The sequence below is a fragment of the Crocuta crocuta genome, unplaced genomic scaffold (genome assembly GCF_008692635.1).
Source record: "Crocuta crocuta isolate KB4526 unplaced genomic scaffold, BGI_CrCroc_1.0 scaffold32, whole genome shotgun sequence".
In the NCBI taxonomy this organism is placed as follows: Eukaryota; Metazoa; Chordata; class Mammalia; order Carnivora; family Hyaenidae; genus Crocuta; species Crocuta crocuta.
Genome location: NW_027529424.1, coordinates 9,286,641 through 9,309,187, shown reverse-complemented (window position 1 = coordinate 9,309,187; position 22,547 = coordinate 9,286,641). Strand labels below are relative to the sequence as shown.

Here is a 22,547-nt window from a genome sequence, read left to right as displayed (position 1 = left end):
TAAGCACTTTGGACCTGCGCCTGCACCACCAGCGCATGACCTTGTGTGCAAGGATAAATCTTCCATGGCTTGGGCTTCAAAATACAGCTCTATTGAAAACCCGTGAAGTACAAGGGTTGGAGAAACACCCAGATTCTCCGCTGGGTAGGGGTGTTGGTGGGACAGTTTTTCTCAAGGGCGATCGGCAACATATAACAAAACCTTTAGAGAAGACCCATACCCATTGACTCTCTAATCCGACTTCTAGAATTGATTCCAAGGAAATGGGCAAATATATCCAGGAGTATTCACTGGAGTATTGTTTTATTTTTAATGTTTATTTATTTTTTGAGAGCGAGCAGTGTAAGGGCAGAGAGAGAGGGAGACACAGAACCTGAAGGAGGCTCCAGGCTCTGAGCTATCAGTACAGCTCAGCTCCGGGTGCCCCCGGAGTATTGTTTAAAACAATTTTAAAATTAATCTCAATCACTTATTAATTGAAGATTAGTTAAATAAACTATGTTATATCCATACAATGGAACATCATTCAGGTTTTAAAAAATTATGAAATGAATCTATATTTATTAACATGGAAAGATGTCTACAATATCTTTAGTGAAAAAAGCTGGTTGAGATAAAAATGAACCAAAAAAGGATCGCCAGTAGGCCATGTGTGTGCCCACGTGCACAGGACAGCCTTGAAGACTCTATACCAAAGTATTAAGTAATGGTGGGATTGTAGGTAATCTTTATTTTCTTTTTTTTTAAGTTGCTTTTTTCCTGATGTTTTGACATGAATGACGCTGTTATCAGAAGAACTAGTAAAGTTGTAAAAATAAAACTACCTGTGCTTAAGGAAATCAAACTAGAATAGAAAAGTCCCAAAGGAAATAATGGGAACCACGGTCAATCAGTGAGGGATGTTCTGAGTTTTCAGACTTAACATTAATCATCATTATGACTAAGAGCCAGAAATAAATTTCTAAGCAGAGATGGTATACCCTAGGGTAAACTATTTCTTCACACTGACTAATCAGCTTGGCATGCATTTACTGTCCACAGAGGGATTTATTGGAAGAGGCCAGTTGATGTTAACTATGTTTCTACTGTCATAATGCTGCTTCCTGTTTCTTCTGAATGAGAATAGAATCTGCAGACTCCAAGTCCAGTGAGCGGAGGGCTCTCGAGCCAATGATACGACCGAGCAGTTTGAATTCAGTGACAAACTCAGACGCTTGGCTTCTTCCTCAATTATATCCAGGCAAACTGAGTTAAGAAACTGAAACCAAAATCACTAAAATGACAGGTAAACACATCAACTGGCAAGTTCCCCACCTTTGGTATTTCCTAGGGGGTGCATGGATTGGAGAAAAAGGAAGGGAGAGAGAGAGAGAGAGATTTGGTGAGCTGGAGGACCACAGAGGAGGATTTGGGTCTGGGGGAGGAAGGAGAACAAGTGAATTATTGCTCTGGAGGCCAAGAAGGGCCAGTAACTCCCGGCCCTCGCTTCAACCTACAGTGCATGCTGGGTCTAAGGTGAAGAAGGTGGCCTTGGCAGCCAGGGGCCACTGTTCAATGTGGATGATGAAAATGTCCTTTGAGAGTATGGGGACTCACCATTCCTTAGTAGTAGCTGCAAACTAGGTTAGCCAAGGGGTGCTATTTGCCATGTGGCCATGACCAGAGTGCTGGTGTGCCTGTGTCTGAGGAAGGCAGTTTTGAAGTAAGAATATCAATTCATTATTCCTGGGCAGTGTTTCTGTGCTGTCTCTTATTAAGTGTTGGGTTCAGAGTAGGAACTCAATAAACACATAACTGATTGGGTTAAACCCTTAAGGGTCCATAAATTGAAGTCCTTCTGACCTTCCATTTGCTTCTCAGTGAGAAATCTGCATTTTATTGCAACTTAGGACCAATGTGGCACAGAGTAGAACTCAATTTATATTGAATAAACAGATGAATGATAGAGAGATAGCTTGTATTAAAGGCTGAGCATATCAAGTGAACCAAATTTATTTCTGAAAGACAAGAGATTAAACAGTTTGAAAAATTAACTCTCCCTCCCAGCATATTAAAGGGACATGGCCAGTGAACAGTGTCCTAGGTGATATTCTAGCCTTTTCTTTTATAATCAGGAGTCCTCAGGAATACCCTAGCTGACGATCAGAGACCAGATATTAGAATAATTGAATGGAATTATTGATTAAAAAGGCTGCCAAGTGAGACTGTAGATATTTAAGACAATGAAATGATGAGTCACACTTCCTAAGCATTTATTAATAAATGTTCAAGTCCTCAACCTCACTTATTCATTTGCTATTTATTAGGCATCTTCCATTTACCATATTCTGTTGAACTTAATCATTTTTAGAAGCTGTGATAATCATTTATATAGCTAAGTTAAAAAATTGTGATGTCAGTAGTTATCAGTGGGCTGATTAAAATGTTAACATTTGCTGAGCAACTACTACAGTAAAGCGTTTATATTTCCTTACAAACATGATAGACTGATTGCTTATTCATGCAGAAATAGCAACACTTACTGATGCCCTGGGAGCCAGTGAGCGTCTCTGCTATTTGAATCTGATGGGTATATTCTTGGTCCACAGGTGCTGGGGTATATATGACACAGTCAAAGTCACCATCACTGAGTGTCTTTAGAAAACTAGCATGATTTTCATTTTAGCTTCCACCGTCTTAGCAGGTAAGACTTAACACCCAGTGAAATATAACTTGTTTTTATTTCTTTGCTGACAATTTTTGGATCTGTCTTGTAAGTTAGTTGCTAACACGTTTATGTTTAACTGCCCTCGAAGAAAGAAACATTATTCATATCACAGCAAAGATTTAAAGTGTTTTTTTTTTTTTTTAATTCTCTATATATCCACAGTTTCTTGCACGGACCGATCTTTGCAGGTGTTGAGTTAATGTGTATTACAGGACACTTCAGAATCTGGGAGAGAGTTTCTGATGTTTTAGTCCAGTGAAAGTCACAAACTGGAAAAATGCATCATAAGATGATATCCCATAGTAAAGTGGTTGTTTGAAAATCTACATAGAAAATATGGCCCCCAAATTCTATCTGTAGGATTTTTTTTCCTATGGATTTATTTGCACAGGGCCAAGTGATAAGAGGCTTTCCAACTAATCACTGTTTGTAATGTAGCCAAGAATGTAAACAGTCACATGCCCATAGCGGGTTGGCTACACAAATCGTGGCAGATGTATACAGTGGAATATTTTGAAGCTGTTTTAAAGACTGAGGTGGTTTTTATGTGTTGATATGGAAGGGTTTCCACAAGATCCCATTAGTTGAAAACGAACACAGGTGCAAAACAGTGAACATAAAATACCTAATTGGCATTATGCATCGATCCTCTATGAGCTACTTTGAGGTCGACTCTCTGAAAAGATGCCAGAAAACTGGTAGCAGGAGTGTTTCCTTCTACAAAGGGGTTTTCAGTCCGAGACGGGGCTTTTTGCTGTACATGGTTTTGTAATTTGTCATTTAAAAGCCCCGTGCAAATATTACCAATTCAAAAAAAAATGAATAAAAAGTTTTAAACTTTGTGGAAAGGTGAACGTAGTATGTGACACAAGGAGAAAAACTCAGCTGATGACTTTACTTACTGGTCGCCTCCTCTTACGTGCTACACATATTTTAGTGTTGGTGTCTTGCCTTTGCATATAAGCTGCTGGAATGGCCAAAGCCGCTCGTTTTTTTTTTTTAATTTTTCAAGATGACACTTAATGCAGATAAAATATAATCACAAAAATATGGGTCATTCTCTAAGCTGATAACTCGCAAATGCAAAGTAGAAATAAGGGGTGCCTGGGTGGCTCAGTCGGTTGGGCGGCCAACTTCGGCTCGGGTCATGATCTTGCAGTTCGTGGGTTCGAGCCCCAGGTCAGGCTCTGTGCTGACGGCTCAGAACCTGGAGCCTGTTTCAGATTCTGTGTCTCCCTCTCTCTCTGACCCTCCCCTGCTCACATTGTCTCTCTCTTAGAAATAAATAAAACGTTTAAAAAAAAAAAAAAGTAGAAATAAGTTGTGTTTTGTGTGTATAAATTGCATTGCTTTTTTTTTTTTTTTGGCTTATTGAAAACTTGTACAGACAAAAGTCTTAGTCTTTCTTACTACTTGCATTTCTCTCTGCCTTCTTTCTCTTGTCTTCTCCCTCCTCTGCTCCCTTCCTCTTTTTCTTTCATCCTTGCAAACACCTTTCCACTCTCCTTAACGTTCACCGGGACGGTCTCTTCCTCTCCTAGACTGAGTGTTGTGTGCGTCTTCTGTAAACAGCCGCCTTTTATACTGAGATGAGTGAGACTTGCTGTAAAGGGCATGGGGCTAACTCCCCGTGAGAGATTAGTACAGCCGACGGATGAAGAACATCATGTTAATGACAGCTGCACACATGCTTGTGGTTTTCTGCTAAATCTGGGATGAAAGTCTAGCCCGGCCTGGTGGAACTGAGTAGCTGAATGAGGAGGCCCTTTTGTGATGTGTCGGCTCTCTGGCTCCCACACTGGTAGCCTGACAGAGAGAAGCTACCAGTATTGAGATAAACAGTCATGGTAGAATCCCCTAAGTAGGGTGATCCTATCCCTTATTCTCTACACTGAGCCACTTTTGAGAGCGAAAGGGCTGCTGCTAGTGGCTGTGCTGGGGGCAGCGGGCCTAAGTCAGGATTGTTGGGACCCTGAGACCGAGATCCTTGGGGCAGAAGCACTGGTAGGACCAAAAAAACAGAAACCAAAAAACTTACCAGTCACAGTCACGGTTCTGGAACTGTATGAATATGTACCTGTAGAGAAGAGATTGCAGTTCAGTTATTGCTGTAGTCCTAAAGGCACTCATTTCTCATTAAGCAGGACAAATTCTGGACATTTTGGCTCCCATCTTAAAGCCCGAGAGAGTCATGGCTGGCAAAACCAAATTTTCTTTAGCAAAGAACAAGGGTAGTTTATTAGATGCTGGGCCATGCTTAAGAATCACATGTGCCCTTTTGCACAGCAAAGGAAACAATCAACAAAATAAAAAGGCTAAATTGAAGAAGCTATTTGCAAGTGACATAACTGATGAGGGGTTAATATCCAAAATATATAAAGAACTTATGCAACTCAACATCCCCACCCCAAATAATGCAGTTAAAAATGAGCAGAGGACTTGAAAAGACATTTTTCCAAAGAAGACACACAGATGACCAACAGGCACGTGAAAAGATGCTCAACATCAGTGATCATCAGGGAAATGCAAGTGTAAAACCACAATGAGATAGTACCTTAGACCTGTGAGGATGATTAGAACCAAAAAGAAGACATAACAAGTGTTACGGAGGGTGTGGAGAAAAGGGAATCTTGTGCACTGTTGGAGGGAATGCGAACTGGTGCAGCTGCCGTGGAAGACAGGAGGTTCCTTTAATCTTTAATCTTTAATCAAAAAGATTAAAAATAGAGCTACCCTAGGACCCAGTAATTCTACTGGGTATTTACCCAAAGAAAGCACAAATACTAATTTGAAAAGATATATACACTCGTATGTTTATTGCAGCATTATTTACAATAGCTGAGATATGGAAGCAGGCCAAGTGTCCATCAATAGATGAATGGATAAAGAAGAGGTGGTGTACATAATCACAATGGAATGTTACTCAGCCATGGAAAAGAACGAGGTCTTGTCATTTGCAAAAACACGAATGGACCTAGACAGTATCGTCCTAAGTGAAATAAATCAAACAGAGAAAAACAAACACCATATGATTTCGCTTAGACATGGAATCCAAAAAACAAAGCAAATGAACAAACAGACAAAAGCAGAAACAGGCATAAATACAGAGAACAAACTGATGGTTGCCAGAGGGGAGGAGTGTGGAGGGATAGGCAAGATGGGTGAAGAGGAGCAGGAGATACTGGCTTCCAGTGACGGGCTGTGTAAGTGATGCGGATGAAAGGTGCAGTTTGGGGAGTAGTCAATGGTATTGTAGTAGCAAGGAAAAACCCCACAAAGGATCAGATACGCTTTTACGGAAGATGCAGATTACCAAGAGCTCTTTCATCCCACTGATTGTGACTCCAGACTGCAGGAAGCTTCCACCACCCTCCCACGTTGGGAGAGGGCAGATACCATTCAGATTGGCAAAGCCTCTGCCATGCAGGTCAGTACGCAGAGCCTTATCACATCTGGGTGATGGACTTTCTTTTCCAGCTGGACGGAGCCAAGAGAGAGCACAGAGGTTAGAGGAGCAAGGAGGCTGTGGCACAGAGCGGGAGGCAGAGGCTTGCTGAGTGGTGTGGACTTTGGACTGGACGGTATAATGCTATGCAGCCAGCTCACTCGAGGTCTCCACCCACATCTCAGAAGCACGTGGACTGCTGACCTCTCCTACAGTAGGCAAAGCCAGTGCTAACCTGGCGTCTCCTGCGAGGCAGAGGTAGTGTGTTCCAAGGCTTTTGCTGTTGTCTGAGCTGGGGCTTGGGAGAGTTCATTACTGATTACCCCTGTGGTTTCTGCGGCAGGAGGCTCGGACGGTATCGGCCTGGAGCCTGGCTCAGTAGTTGCCTTTGTGGCCACTGTGCTGTCTGACTTGGAAGTGAAAGCTGGCTCTGTAGGAAAGCGCAAGATATGGAGAACATAAATACTTTGAAGAGTGTCTCTGTGCGGCTCTGGAAGAGACTGGACTTAATACTTGCTCTAGTGAGCCCACCCTGGGCCGGCCCTCCCCCAGCGCCCTCCTCCAGGGCTCTGGGGGCGAAATCCCTTAAGTGGGTAGTTTATTCCTCCATCCGGAATGGCCAAGGGACATTTGAGAACAGGAGAGGATCTACAGCCAGTTATCACAGTGCATGTAAACTAAAGATCTGAGGATCTGAGTCGTTCCTGGCTTGTTTACTTGAGAAGGTATGGAAGGTGCCGTGAGAGACCAATCTCAAAAAAAAAAAAAAGTAACTGTTTTTGCCAAAGATACCTGGGATACTGATTCTAGTTTCTTTTCTGCATGTTTGCACACAACTTTGAAATAAGGGGAAGCCTGAGATTCAGCCTGACTGAATTTTACAGTATTTGAAGAAAGTGTCCTGGTTTTGCCCTGACCTAAAGGAAGGCAGCCCCCCTGTTCACCCTCCCTGTGGGACCTGGCACATGGCTGCTCCCAAACTGTGAGGCAAGGTGGCAAACTTCACCATTCTCTTTCCCTGAAAAATGGGTCTTCCAGTACACTCTCGTGTCTGAGAGTTTGAAGGCACGGTTTCATCTGACCATGTGTTTGATGCACGAAGGCAAGAGACCCCTTGATTATTCTCATCAATTGGTGTTCTAGGTATGACTTGGGTCAAAGGGGTCTTGGAATTACCCCAAACTTACTTAAATGTAGCCAGTACTCCACTATATCCTTCTGTTTGTAATCAACTAACTAGGAGGAAACCTCCTTGTGGTCAGTCTTCCCTTCAGCACTGGTTCTCAGCCTTGGCTCTCTAAGAATCACCTGGGGGAGCTTCTAGAACCCTAATTCCCAGACTGGTCCCAGACCACCAGGGTTCAGAGGAGATTCCAATGTGCATCCGCAGCTAAGAAGCCATGTTCTAGCTCAGAGCAGCCAACGGCAGCACATAGACTACGCCTGGGCCCGAAAGGGGGAGACAAGGGCTGGGAAAAGCCACACTGGATGGCTGCACATGAAAACTCAAGAGTTAAGTGTCAAGTAAGGCTTTCCCAGGATACAGAGCACATTGTCCCCAGCAGCTAAGATCTCCAATGTTCTTAACATCAGGACCGTGCCGAGGAAATTGGGTTAGAAAGAAGTTCACCTAAGACAGACCCGGGAAGTGCAGGATGTTGGCAGCTCCTTACTAGAGCGAGTTGGGATGGTTGGGGGACAGTTCTGCAGGGGTCCCTCCTGTTTCCGCATGCCTTGTCAGCGGAGGCCCCGACAGCCCTTTCTCGGGACTAACTTTTCAAGGATGCTCATGTAGTCTTGGAAGGGGGAGACCGTGTCTCCCTCTGGAGCGAAGGCCAGACATGGTCAGCAGTTATAAAAGACTCCCGTTTCTTGAACTCAGGCCTCCTCTCCTGTGGGGCAGCCCGCTGGATGTACAGGCATCTTCTAGACCCATCCCTGTGGCCCCCGTGCAACACAGGGAGGAGGGAATTGACACAAACATGCCAGTGCTTCCGCTGACTGCTGAGCCCTGTGAGAGAGTCCTTGGTCTCTGAAGTGGGGAGCACCCTGGAGGTTTTGGAGGGGCTAACAGACCAGGCAGGCAAAAACCTCAGATCCTCCCCAATTCTTGATGAGGAAATACGTCTGCAACTAAGTCTGATGCGGGATATGAAGAGTGGATTTGGAACCATTATTAATCACAGTAAAACCTTGGATTGCAAGTAACCTGTTCTGTGAGTGTTCCGCAAGATGAGCAAAGATTTCTAATAAAATGCAACTCGATAAAGGAATGATGTCTTGCGATACGAGTCATAGGTGATGTTGAACGTCACGTGATCAGAACTGGGCCAACGGTTCTTGAAATTTGCTTTGATATACACATGCTTTGGATTACAAGCACATTTCTGGAATGAATTATGCTTGCAAACCAAGGTTTTACTGTAAGTCCAATGAAACCTGGATATCAAGCACCTTTGATTTGAAAGAGAAAATGAAGCTACTATAAAATTTAATTTTGACTCGAATAAAAAGTGTGTTCTGCTGGCGGAGTCTGCAGTGGGCCTCCACCAGGGCCCCGAGAATCTGATGGATTTGTGGGGACCTGAATGGTGGCAGACAATGGGAGCCCTTAAAATGTTTCCAATGTCCCTACCTTTTCCAGAAAGGGAGGTGCCCTCTGGCTCTGGGGTCACCCTTGTCGGCACTTCTGTGGAGGATGGCTTTAGATGAGTCAGGGAGGGGTCTCCTAGAGAGAGCATAACCACATGGCATTTATAAGCCTAATGGCAGAGCCTTGCTTCAGAACTGGCTATAAATAAAAAAATAATCTAAATTTAAAATGGAGATATCTGGCTTCCTGGGAGAGATCAGAAGCACAAGAAATAGATGACAAGCAATGTCTCCCAGTCTGCCCCTCCCATGCAAATGCAAACAGACTGTCAACTATTTTTCTAGCCTTTCCACAAAACTGCACAGGTATCAAAAGTCTTTTATTGGTGGGTAGAAGGGTATCTGTGAGATCAAGTCAGTTTTATAATATGGTCTTTTACATGGGAAAATACATGACTACTCAGTATCTTTAGTTGTTTTGTAAGGAAGGAAAAAAAAAAAGCATTGCCAGCACAGGAGGTTAGGAAAAGTAATGGAGGGAGTTGTTAGTGGTAGAGCCTGAGATGTCTATGTGCTAGTGAAGCCTAAAGGTCCTCTGGTTGGTAGGTTCTAAAAGTATGTAATTCCAGCACCCTTCCTCTGCTCCCTCCACCCCCCACCAGCCGGTTCAGAGCCTATAACTCTTCTCCATCCTGGATTCGTTCATCCAAATGAATTGGAACTTCGAAGAAATAGTCACTTTCCCTGCAGTGGAAAGCCCTTATTTTTGCCCCTGGATTACAGGTACCAGCGGGTGCCTGGACTGGACAGAGTAAGATGTGTACTCTGTGTTTTCGCCACAGTGTTATTGCTCATACCTGTCCTCACCCAGCTCATCATTTGAGTGGCATTTCATGTCATGTGGTACTATGTTCCCTAGCTCAGTGATTCCCTTGAAACAAATAGAAGGCTTCCACCTTGCCCTGATGTCTGTGAGACGGACGTTCAGGGGGAGAAAGAAGGAATGCAAATTCAATGAGGAAGTCTGACTCTTCAAGGAATCTTACAGCAGAGGGAGTTTGCTCTAGAGCAACCCCTTTGGTCCCCTTCCCCAGAGAGCAGTTGAGAATGGTCACAAATGTTATATGAGAAAACATCTAGCTTGCAGCTGGACACGCACCCAATATGCAATAAACCGTGAGCTAATCTTTATCTTTCCAAAGTAAGGGGCTTAGTATTCCTGGAAATAGCACTGTTGGCTTCCACTCCAAGGTTGTTGGCTTCTTCTGGCATAGTTATCCAGTTGTGGATGGTTAAAAATAACTGGTTCTGACACCCTTCCCTCACATGTGCTCTGGAGTGCTGGCTGGACACCAGCCTTGGGTGACCAGGCTAAGGGAATCTGCTGGCTGGGCACCCCCATTCTCCTGGGTGGGTAACAACAGAGGACAGTAATCATTTCCCTGCAGGCTATCTTCTAGGAGGAAATTGGGAAAGATCTCTGGAAAGTAAGCATGCTGTGAGCGCACAACCTTTTCTGTAGCCAAATTCTTGCTATCATAATCTTAAAGCAGTGATAGTGATAATATAGGCACAACTCAGAGATATTGTGGGTTCAGTCCCAGACCACCACAATAAAGTGAATGTAGCAATAAAGCAAGTCAGATGAATATTTTGGTTTCCCGTGCATAGAAAAGTTATGTTTAGGGAAGGGCCAAGATGGCGGAACAGCATGGAAGTGGTTTTTGCGTCTCTCTCCCTGAAATGCAGCCAGATCAACACTAAACCATCCTGCACACCTGGAAAACTGATCTGAGGATTAACACAACAATGTGCACAACCTGAACCAGAGAAAAGTTGTTTACACTATACTTTGCTTTATTAAATGGGCAATAGCATCGTGTCTAAAAAAATCAATATACATACCTTAATTTAAAAGTACTTTCCTGCTAAAAAATGCTAAGCATCATTTGAGCTTTCAGTGAGTCATAATCTCTTTGCTGGTGGAGGGTTCTGCCTCGATGGTGATGGCTGCTGACTATCAGGGTGGTGGTTGCCGAAGGTTGGGGTGGTTGTGGCGATTCCTTAAGATAAGTGACCAGTGGGGGCACCTGGGTGGCTCAGTTGGTGAAACATCTGACGCTTGGTTTTGGTTCAGGTCACAGTCTCACGGTCCATGGGTTTGAGCCCCATATCAGGCTCAATGTGGGGCCTGCTCAGAATTCTTTCTCGCTCACTCCCTCCCTCTCTGCCCCTCCCCTGCTTGAGCTCTTTCTCTCTCAAAGTAAATAAATAAATATAAAAAAAGACCCCAGTGAAGTTTACTGCAGTGACTGACTCTTCCCCTCTGTAGCAGGTGGTGCTGTTTGATGGCATCTGACCCACAGTAGAACTTTCAAAATTGAGTTCAGTGCTCTCAAACCTGCTGCTGCTTCACGACTGAGTTTATGTCATATTCTAAATCCTCTGTTGTCATTTCAACAATTTTTACGGCATCTTCACCAGGAATAGATTCCATCTCAGGAACCCAGGAGAAGCATCTCGTCATCCGTTCAAGTTTTATCCTGACATTGCAGCCATTTAATCCCATCTAAAGGCCCCGCTTCTGATTCTGATCCTCTGGCTATTTCCACCTCATCTGCAGCGACTTCCTCCACTGAGGCCGTGAGCCCCTCACATTCATCCATGAGGGCTGGAACCTACTTCTCCCAACTCCTGTTCTCCTATGAATGTGGATATTCTGACTTCTTCCCATGAATCTTGAGTGTTAATAGCATCTGGAATGGAGAATCCTTCTCAGAAGGTTTTCAATTTACTTTGCCCAGATCCATCAGAGAAATCACTGTCTATGGCAACAACAGCCTTATGGAATGTATTTTCTTCTCCTCCTCCTCCTCCTGCTTCGTTGTCATCGTCGTTGTCTTCTTTCTTCTTCTTTTCATTTTTTAATGTATATTTATTTTGAGACAGAGAAAGCACGAGTGGTAGAGGGGCAGAGAAGGAGGGAGACACAGAATCTGAAGCAGGCTCCAGGCTCTGAGCTGTCAGCACAGAGCCTGCTGTGGGTCCCACAGACTGTGAGATCATGACCTGAGATGAATGCTTAAGTTGGATGCTTAACCAACTGAGCCACCCAGGTGTCCCTGGAATGTATGTCTTAAATAATAAGACTTGAAAGTTGAAATGATTCCTTGATCCATAGGCTGCAGCATGGGTGTTGTGCTAGGTTGAAAACTATTAATTTCATTACCCATTTCCATCGGAGCTCTTGGGTGACCAGGTGCGTTGTCAGTGAGTGGTCATATTTTGAAAGGGGTCTTCTTGAGCACTAGGTCTCAGCAGTGGGCTTAAAATATTCAGCAAACTATGGGGCACCTGGGTGGCTTGGTCAGTTGAGTGACCGACTCTTGGTTTCCGCCCAGGTCATGATCTTGAAGTTCATGAGTCGAGCCTCATGGTGGGCTCTATGCTGACAGTGTGGAGCCTGCTTGGGATTTTCTCTCGCTCCTTCTTTCTCTGCCCCTCCCCTGCTTGTGCTCTCTCGTGCTCTCTCTCTCTCTCAAAATAAATAAACATAAAAAAAAAAGCCCTCAGTAAACCATGTTGTAAACCAATGTGCTATCATCCAGCCTCTGTTGTTTCATTCACAGAGCGCAGGCAGAACAGACTTAGCTTAGTTCTGAAGGATGCTAGGATTTTTGGAAGGTCAGTGAGCACTGGTTTCAACTTCAAGTCACCAGCTGCATTAGCCCGTAATGTGAGAGTCAGCCTCTCCTTTGAAGCTTTGAAGTCAGGCATTGACTTCTCTCCACCTATGAAAGTCCTAGATGGCGTCTTCTCTCACTCTCAGGCTGTTTCCTCTGCATTGATCATCCAGATAACTTGCTACTTCACCCGCGCTTTTATGTTAGAGAGACAACTTCTTTCCTCAAATCTCCTGAGCCAACCTCTGCCAGCCTCAGGCATTTCTTCTACAGCTTCCCCACTGCTCTCGGCCTTCACAGAACTGAAGAGAGGCCAGGCCTTGCTCAGCATGAGGCTCTGGCTTCAGGGAATGTTGTGGCTGGTTTGACCTTCTGTCCAGACCACTCACACTTTCTCCAGAAAGAAACACCTCTGGAGTAGCACTTTCAGTTTCCTTTTAGCATTCCGCTGCCTTTGCATTCACAACTTAGCTGACTGTTGGGCACCAGGAGCCTGGCCTTTGGCCTGTCTTGACTTTTGACATGCTTTTTTTCCACTAAGCTTGCTCATTCCTAGTTTTTGATTTAAAGAGAGAAGTGATTCTTCCTTTCACATGAACATTTAGAGGCCAGCGCAGAGTTATTAATTAGCCTAATTTCAGCATTGTTCTGTCTTAGGCAATAGGGAGGTCCGAGGAGGGGGAGAGAGATAGGGGAATGGCCAGCCGATGGAAGCACTCAGGATACATGTACAACATCGGTTGATGAAGTTAACTGTCTTCCGTGCATGTGGGTTGTCAAACCCCAAAACGATTACAGTAGGAACACCCAAGTCTATTGATCGCAGATCACCGTAGCAAATGCAAGAAAGTTTGAAATATGGCGGGGATTATTAAAATGTGATACAGAGACACAAAGTAAGCAATTACTGTTGGAAAAATGGCATCAATAGACTGACTCACTTGAGGCAGCATTGCCACAAACCTTCAGTTTGTAAAAAAAAAAAAAACAAAAACAAAAACAAAAACCCAAAACACACAATTATGTGTAATGGCAATACAGCAAAGCGCACCACAGTGAGATGTGGCTGTAGTTGATGTTGACTGGGCCTCACTTAACATCGCTACAACTCACAGTGTTGACATCAGGTTCATTTTCCAGCTGAGGAACAAAGTTCCAAGGTAGGAAGGCCCTTGCTCAAGGTGGTGCGGGGCAGAGCCAGGGTTTGAACTCAGAATTGTGTGGCCCTAAATCCTGTATATTTCTCACCCCCCGAGGTGTTGTTTAGAAGCCCAATGGTTCAGTTAGCCTCAGACCTCCCACTAATGTCTTGCCCCCCACCGCCCCCCTCCACCCCAGATGGGCCCCTTCAGCCTTCTACACTGCGGTTCTGCTCTCTGTACAGCCTTGGCGAGGGGGACAGAGAGACAATGCAGGGCCGGCTACTTACTGATGCACTTGAGATTGGGAATTGTCCAGTGGGCAGTGTTTGTGGTCATGTTAAGTACACACTCCGTCAGGCTGGACGTCCCGGCTTTCCGCTTGAAGCCAGCGTTACAAGTGTACCGCTCCGTGGAGTTCAGGTCGTAACTCTTGACCCGGATGTCTGCATGTTTGACAGACGTCGGGGGAGGGCACGTCACACCTGCAGAGGTGCAGATGAGAGAGGAGAGGCGAACACACTTCAGCTGGCTCAGAGGGGCTCCCGGGGTCACTCGGGTGGCACTCAGCACCTTCGGAGCCAGGGGCTGGCTCTCTTGGGGACCCCTTAGGATACACCCCATATTCCAAGCATGTGGAAAACGTTCAGTAAGAGCTCTCATCATTTAGAGGGCTCCCAGCAACCTTGCCTTAGATGCTCGCCGTCCAGCACGGCCAGGGACTGGGGAGCCATCCATGGAAACCCTTCTCCCTGCCTTCCCCTTCCCATCAGCCTTCCTGGCCTGCACTGCCCCAGCCTCTGAGCTCTCTTGCCGGAAAACAGCAAGAGCCCTGCGATAGCTCTCTCTGCTTGTTCTCCCTGAAGGCCTGTCAGCCATTTCTGTAACACAGCCAGTCATCTTCAGAAGCGCATTTGATGGCTTCACTCTTTCCTGGTTGCCCACTGCTCTTAGAATAAAAACGAACATCCTCAAGAAGTCTTCAAGCCTCTGCTGGACCTGGCCCCCACCTCCTCCCCAGCTATTCTTGCCCCCTGGCCATACTGGCCTTCGGTCTCCTCATGCCACTGACCACCCCCACCGCTCTCCCCAGCCCATCTCCTGCCGTCCTTCCTCACTTGAACATGACTTTCTCAGGAAGGCCCTCCCTCCCTGCCGCTCCCCCCTCAAAGCAGCCAGGCCCCATAGTTCCGTGTTCTTTCCCTGCACAGTCAGCCGCCTTCATGGTTGTGTGGAAGACGTTGAGATGTTATAATGACTGTATGTCTCATAATGTGCACTGTGAGCTGTAGAGGGTGGGGGCCACATCTGTTTTGCCCGACTCCGCCTTCCCTGAGCCCAGTACAATAGCTGGCGAGAGAAGGTGTTCAAGAAACAGCTGTTCAGAGAATGACCTTTTTTATGCACATGCCCTTTACCCAAGCAATTTCGCTTCTAAGAATTTTCCTGTCAGATATACTGGCATGTTTATGATGTGAACATGTACAGAACTATTGATTATAATAGCCAGTATCTGTGTGAATTACCTCGTATGGGGTCAGCAGGAGACTAATTTAGTAACTTACTAAAGCTACTCCATGAAGCTACTCAGAGCTACTCCCTGAAGAAGTGCTAGTCAGCTCTCTGTAATAGACAAAAGGGTGCTCTTTTCTGCTGAAGTGGAAAGATGTCCCAGATACACTGTTAGGTTAGGAACAAGAGGAGCAGAACCCTGCATGTCATATGCTGCCATCAGTGAAAAAAGAAGAAATGGTACCTATCCACAATTTTTGTCTGTACATAAAATCTCTGAACGGATGCAAGACACTATTAACATTGGAGGAGAGACAGCTGGAAGAGATAGAGGCTTTTTACTGAATGCCTTCCTTCCTCCTTCCTTCCTTTTTCCTTTTTTCATTTTCATAATTTCTGAATTTTTAGTAGTACAAATGTTTTACCTGTTAAAAATGCTTCGGAAAGTTTTTGTAATGCTCTGTTTCTTCAGTTGTTTTGTAAATTGATGTTTTTCCTTTTCATAGATTACATCGATGCCGGGGTAAAAACTGAAATAGTTAATAACCAGTGCCACTCGGATGCTGAACGGTCAGGATAGCTGCTGGCAATCATGGGGGCCAGGCGGCTGACCCCTGGCCACAGAGGGAAGGCCACTCTGATGAGGGCTGGCAGAATATTAGTTGTGCCTAAATGTTATATAGTTTAAAATACATGAAATTGTTTGTAATAAAAAAGTCAGGGTGAGGGATTTGGGGGTACCCTGCCATGGAACTCAGACCTCAGTTGAGCCTAGGGCAAGAGAGGGGTAAATCATGCCAATGTGAGTGTTTGGTGCTTCTATTGTAAGATGTTGCCTGCTAAATAAATGTGAGAAAAGCAGAAGATTCTAGAATTAGGAATTTTTGGCTTCCTCTGAGCAAGTTAAGGCAGCTTGGGGTAAAATTGAAGCCAAGAAGTCTTGAAAGGCCATCTGGGAGGATTCTGGACCCCCTTTTGGGAGACAGCCCCCCAGTCACTCCCAGCAGACTGTGGATGTGACAGAGTGCCTGCCCAGTGCAAACTAACATGCCTTTCATCAGAAGAATGATACCAAAAGAAGGTAAGAGCCAGAGCTAGACTGACTCAAGTTTTCTCTAATCTGAGCTACTGTGTTAAAAATGCCCCCTTCCTTTCTAATTAGAAGTTGAAAGATTTGAGCAAGGTTTAGACCCTAAGATTTTCTCAGGTATGAAATTTGCTAGCTAAAACCAATGTCCTGGGACTGGCCGGATCATGTACGTTGATTCCATTTTTGGGCACCTCTACGGAGAGGTGCTCAGTAGATATGCAGGGTAAGCCCCAGACCTAGTCTAATGGCTTGTGGGCATGATACCTACCAAAGTTCTTGATCCTCATATCTGGATATATGCCAGGAACAGACAGTTCTAGTCTGCAAGTCTGATGATTTAACTACTTGAAAATACTGTAAATGGTCTAAATCCTAAATAAATGAGGTGAGTTCAGTCACCTGTCCATAGTAGACTTTGGTGCCAGGTCTGAGAGGGACAGAGTCTGGAAAATACAACCATCTTGTGCAGCTCTCCATGTCATAGTGAGGATTCTGGATTCTGGAACATGAGTGCCCCTCCATCCCAGAAAGTGTAATGTGTCTCTGATCTTAACCTGGTGTTCTAACTGTTGCTGGCTTCCTTCTGCATCCTTCAAATCAGCCAGTCTCATTTGATTTGCCCACATAGCGTGTGTGTCTGTTTTCCAGCAATCTGAGCCTTGTTTTGGTTGGGCAGGATCTGGGGTCAGCTTTGACTAGCCACAGGCCCCCAAATGGGAGCTTTCTCCTTCCTTTTCACCTGTTTCCTGTGGGCTGGCCTGTCTCTTCCCAGGAACCCTAGCTTTCGGGACCAGATCCCTAATCCCTCTGTCCAGGTCTTGCCTGTATTTTCCTCCAGAGAGCCATCCCTGGACTGCCACAGTCCCCAGCTGCTGGCTTAGGTTTGGACATCCAAGAACAACTGCCAGAATCACCTGGCCTTGAACTCACCGCCCGGGCCCCTTTTGCCATGTACCCCTGCAGCTGGGCTTCCTTAGACATTAGAATCGGAGAGATGCACCTCTCAATTTAGAATGTGGTCAGAACAATCTACTGTAAATGCCTGGCAGCCTGCAGATAGAACAGCCCGCCGGTGGATGAGCTGTTGGGTTCTCCCCTCCTCCTTCAGGAAGTAGGTTCTCCCGGCCGAGGCTCCAGCATGCCTCACACCTGAGCCCACCTGAGCTGTGACAGCCCTATGAATCAGTAAAGCACAGGCCTTAGTTTGGTCTTCCTAGTCTCAGGAGAGGAAATGGATTGTTTGATTTTCATTCTCAATCTAGCCACCAACTTTTCTTTTAAAATCCCACTGAGAATCTAAGATTTTGTACAATAGAATATACCTCTGTACTGTTCTTTATCCCTCCGTGCTGGTAGTCTCAATGCTCACCCTTCATTTATGTGGCTTCTAGAGTGGACTCAAACATTTTCTTTTCCTTTTCAGTGAGGATATAAGATAATCTTGATTTAAACTTAACAGTTTTCTAAGATATTATTTTCTTACTCATTTCTATAAACAAAGTTAATAGAGAGAAGAAATGTATCCGTTTAGATTTACTTCTTTTACCATCCCCTGTCTTTCTCTCTCTCTCTCCCATCTGGTCTTTGGATTGTATCTTGTTCACCTGAGTCCTTCCAAAATATTTTTATTCACCAGGTAGTCCTCAAGTTCCATTTTTAATTTCAAGTAATATTCCAAATCTATTGATCTTCCCTCTCTCATCTCTTTTCAGTCTCTGCTGTTTTCTGTGTTGTTTCCAGATCTCTTTTCTCACCAGATTACTCTACATCCTCTACGTCTTAAAATATTCTCCTCCATGTAGGTGGTTTTCAACTTTTAGCATTTGTGGCACACTTTGAAATGAAACATATGTGACCTGTCACTCAGGGGGATTTAAAAGGTGAAGGCATTGGTGACCATATCAGTAAGAGTTACAAAGAATCAGTGCTACAGTAGAAAGGCATCAGTGCTGACGTGTGGCTCATTTGGTGGCCCCTTGGAGCTGGCTGCTATGTGTGTGGGCAGTTTATTGAATATATGGGAACTCAAAGTTCTTACAGATTTCAACAAATATACAGTCTTCTCTGTGGTAGCTTGACTTCTTCCCCTTATCTTAGATTCATGCCACATAGTACCTCTCTCAGCTCAATACACCCTTTCTGCCAAATACTGGTGTTATTACAGGTGTATTCAGTTTAGCAGCAATGACTCAGACACAGCAACTAGGACAGGGTTCACAGGAAGCATGCTATGCACACAGTTGAGAACCACTTCTTTGAAAGGAAAAGCAAACAAGGACAGATGCTGTGTAAACAGTGACAGATTTAGAGCCTCTACAGATTTTCCTTGGAAGCTCATTGCTGCTATTAAATCATAGGGCAAAGGTCTAGAGACACTGTCAATGCTCCTTTTCTTCTTGATAATCTATGGGAACCAGTTATCATCAATGAGGAAGACAAACATAGCCCAGGTTTCCCATTGTTGGAGGAAGAAGTTATAACTATGGAAAAGGGGAAGAGGATGACTAGAAAATACCCTATGATGTTAAAGAGAATTGGGATCAGAGATATCAATATATAACCATTGTATGTGTGTTCATGCATGTGTATGTGTGTCTGTACATGGGAATGTATATGTGCAGGTGTGTGTGTGTGTGTGTGTGTGTGTGTGTGTGTGTTCCAGCTCTGTCTTCTTACAATGCCTAGAAGCAATGACATTTTAGCACTGAATGTACTTGGTGCCCAGATCTTGGTTTCCATCAGAAAAAACCACGGCTACTTGGGGAAAAGGCTGATCCCAGGGCTAGGATGGAGAAGGCATTCCAGATGAACCTGGAATATCTTGTATCAGAAAGTAAGGAAATACTCAACAAATGATGGCAACATGTCACAAGGATATAGGGTGAAGGCTGAACTGGCTCTCACTGGCCACATAGGGGACCATTTGAGTATCGAAACAAAGACAGTAACAGATTATGGAACAAAATAAAACAAAATTCCATAAGTCTGTACTAATATAAATAAATCAATGAATAAATAAGTAATTAGGGGGAGAAGAGAAAGGCCTCTTCACAGTATAATTCTAATAGAGAAAGAATGATGGCATAAGGGAAGAAATAATGCTAGAATGAGTGGAATGAAGTTTGATAAGGGACAGGATATTTATGTGGTGTGGTAGATTCCACTCTGTCAGTTTAGCTAAGCAGGACACACATTCCTCAAATCTGCATGGTGACCAGTTAGCCTGTGGCACAATCACCAGTCTTGGGACAAATCAGTTTCATGTGCCTCCTGATACAGTTCACTGAGAAGGAAACAACATCACACCTGTGGCATTTCTCCCCCAGATCCATAATCTTAATCTCATCATGAGGAAACACTAGTTGAGCCTAAATCGAGGGACATTCTTTTTTTTTGTTTTTTTAATTTATTTCTGAGAGAGAGAGACAGAGCGAGCAGGGGAGGGTCAGAGAGAGAGGGAGACACAGAATCTGAAGGAGGCTCCAGGCTCTGAGCTGTCAGCACAGAGCCTGATGCAGGCCTTGAACCCACAAACCATGAGATCATGACCAGAGCCGAAGTTGGATGCTTAACTGACTGAGCCACCCAGGCATCCCGATGGACATTCTAAAAAGTAGCTGGCCTGTATTCAAGATCAAGAAGGATAGAGAAAGGCAGAGGAAATGTTCCAGACTGCAAGAGCCTAAAGAGACATGGCAACAAAATGCAATGTGTGGTCCTGGATTAGATCTGGAATTAGGGAGGAAATGGCTAACAAGGGCATTCCTGGGACAATTGACAAAATTTGAACATGACCCGAGTATTAGGTAATAGTATTGTGTCCAGGTTAAACTTCCTGATTTTTGATAAGTGTTCTGTGATTATGCAAGAGTGTTGTATTTTAGGAAGGTATTAAGAGAACATATTCTTAGGAAATATATACTGAAGTGCTTAGGTATAAAGGGGCTTAGTGTCTCCGACTTACTTTCCAATACTTTAAAGGAAAACGCACATGTGTAATAAATCAATGTGGTTGGAAACGAGGGGTGATAAAGCCATGGGGCAGAATGTAAACAGTTGGTGAATCTGGGTAAAGGGTATTCAGAAGGTCTTTTTTCCTGTTCTTGCAGTTTTACTATTAAGTTTGAGATTGTGTCCAAATAAATAAGGTAAAAAATAAGCAAAGTAAGTAAACAACAACAACAAAAACCCACTTGGAGAATGGCGCCCGGGTCCCTTTCTTTAAGGATTGCTCTTGAAGGAAACTCTAAGAGCCCTTGATTATAATCTGGTTAGAAAAATGTTCTTTATGTATTTCCCTACCTGTGGTTTTCATGGTGCTGCCTTTCCCTCTCGTCGTGTCCCCTAATCTCACCTTTTAGAGTTCCTTATTCCATTTCCAGGGCCTAAGAGTAGCATTTCCACTCTTTCTGCGTTCAGTATTTTGACCGTGGCTTTGGTTGGTCGTTCAGGTTTATCGTTGCCATGTTGGAGTCCTCATTCTGCTACATCAGTTCTGCTCCTCTACTGTCTTACTGGGCGCTCCCTGTCACTGATTCCTAAATGTGAGTGTACAGGACAGCTACCTCAAAGGGTTATTAAAACCCAGCGTGCTGGCCCCTCCTCTCTGAGCTCCTGAGTCGTTGGTCTGGGGCAGGGCTGGAGAATCTGCATTTCTAGCAAGTTCCAGGTGATGGTGATACTGCTCATCCAAGAACCATGCTACATGGTCTTTACAGGTGCAAGGTCTCTCGGCATCACCGCAAGTTACTTTCTTGCATGCGTTTAAAGTTTCTCTTGAAGTTATTAATAACTTCCCATGGTGTTATTGCATCAGTGAAGATTTCTTTTACGGTTCCTCCTGATTGTGCACCTCCGAATTTCTCTTCTAACAGTTTTTAATTAGACCCAATCCCCCTACCTCCACCTAAAAAATGTACCTACTCCCCGTGTACATGCCTGTGTGTGTGTGTGTGTGTGTGTGTGTGTGTGTGTGTGTTTAGCTTGGTAGTACCGTGGGTTTAGTTCCATGCTACCAAAATCTTAAATCTGTGCTTGTGGTGCTTTGCTGTATGTTAACATATATGGGAAAATACTTAGAGATGGAGGGTGGGGTGGAATGGGGAGGAATGATCATAAAACACTCCAGTCTAGAAATATTTAACAGTAGACCAGAAGGGATACTCCCATAAAAATACTAGACTCCGGTCTATAATAAAATGTTCCTTCCTTCTGAGGGAGCCTGAATTGATTGTATACCTTTGGATGTCTCAAGTAATTTTACATCATTGGTGACTGGACAGTCTCCATTAAGCCATGAATCAGTGACGCCAGAGGACATGAGAGACAAGAAGTCCCCAGAGGGAAAGGCTAGGCAAAGACTGGATTTAGCTAGTAGGAGTGTATTTAACTGGTTTTTCCTCACTTACCCCTTTCCTTCTTTAAGCCAAGTTTGCTGTTTGATGCCAACAGCATTGTTATCTTGGGCCAGAGGAACTTGTGAGATCATAGAGTCAATCTCTTGGAGGACTCATGACCCCTTCCATGGGTTATTCTGAAACTTCGGAAGGGAAGGAGGGCCTAAGAAACCCTATCTCACTCCAAACACCACACCCACAGTTACTTTCAAGACCAGTCCATTTTGGGGGGATTGCAAAGATGTCTTGCACAAAATTGTATTTATCCTTTTGTAGCTGGCTTATTTTACTTTAGAATATTGCCCTTACACAATTTCCTTTCTTTTTAAGGTTGGATAATATTCCATTGGTATGTATATACCATATTTTGATTGTCCATCATTCATTTGTTGATGGACACTTGGGTTGATAACATTTTTTAGCTATTGTGAATAGGCTGCTATGAACATGGATGTACAAATGCCTCTCTGAGACCCTACTTTTAAGTCTTTGTGGTGTAAACCCAGAGGTAGAATTGCTAGATCATATGGTAATTCTGATTTTAATTTTTGAGGGACTGCTATACTGTTTTCCATGGTGGACTACACCATCTTACATTCCCACCAACAGTGCACAGGGTTCCTTTTCTCTACATGCTCTTGTTTTTTCATCTTCATGGGTAGGAGATATATCTTATTAAAGTTTTGATTTTATCTCCTTAGTGATTAGTGATGTTGAGAACATTTTCATGTGCTAACTGAACATTATTTTGGTATCTTCTTTGGAGAAATACCTAATCCAGTTCTTTGCTCATTTTTTAATTGGGCCATTTGTTTTCGTTATTGTTGTTGAATTTCGTTGTTGTTGAATTTTAGGAGTTCTCTATATATTCTAGAAATTAATCCTTTATCAGATATATGATTTGAAAATATTTTCTCCCATTCTGTGGCTTGAGTTTTACCCTGTGGATAGGGTTTTTTGATGCACAAAATTGTAAAAATTTG

The 22,547-nt window shown here is 44.1% G+C and overlaps 1 protein-coding gene across 1 annotated transcript in view; it reads right to left on the bottom strand.

Annotated features, from left to right (window-relative positions):
• IL15RA (interleukin 15 receptor subunit alpha) overlaps nucleotides 1–22,547 on the bottom strand; it is a 50,288-nt gene that overhangs the window by 6,635 nt on the left and 21,106 nt on the right. The window contains exons 3-6 of the mRNA XM_077758409.1: nucleotides 13,857–14,051; nucleotides 8,788–8,880; nucleotides 6,388–6,582; nucleotides 4,746–4,784 (exon numbers count right to left, since the gene is read on the bottom strand). Coding sequence (XP_077614535.1) covers nucleotides 4,746–4,784; nucleotides 6,388–6,582; nucleotides 8,788–8,880; nucleotides 13,857–14,051 — 522 coding nt within the window. The remainder of the gene's footprint in view (nucleotides 1–4,745; nucleotides 4,785–6,387; nucleotides 6,583–8,787; nucleotides 8,881–13,856; nucleotides 14,052–22,547) is intronic.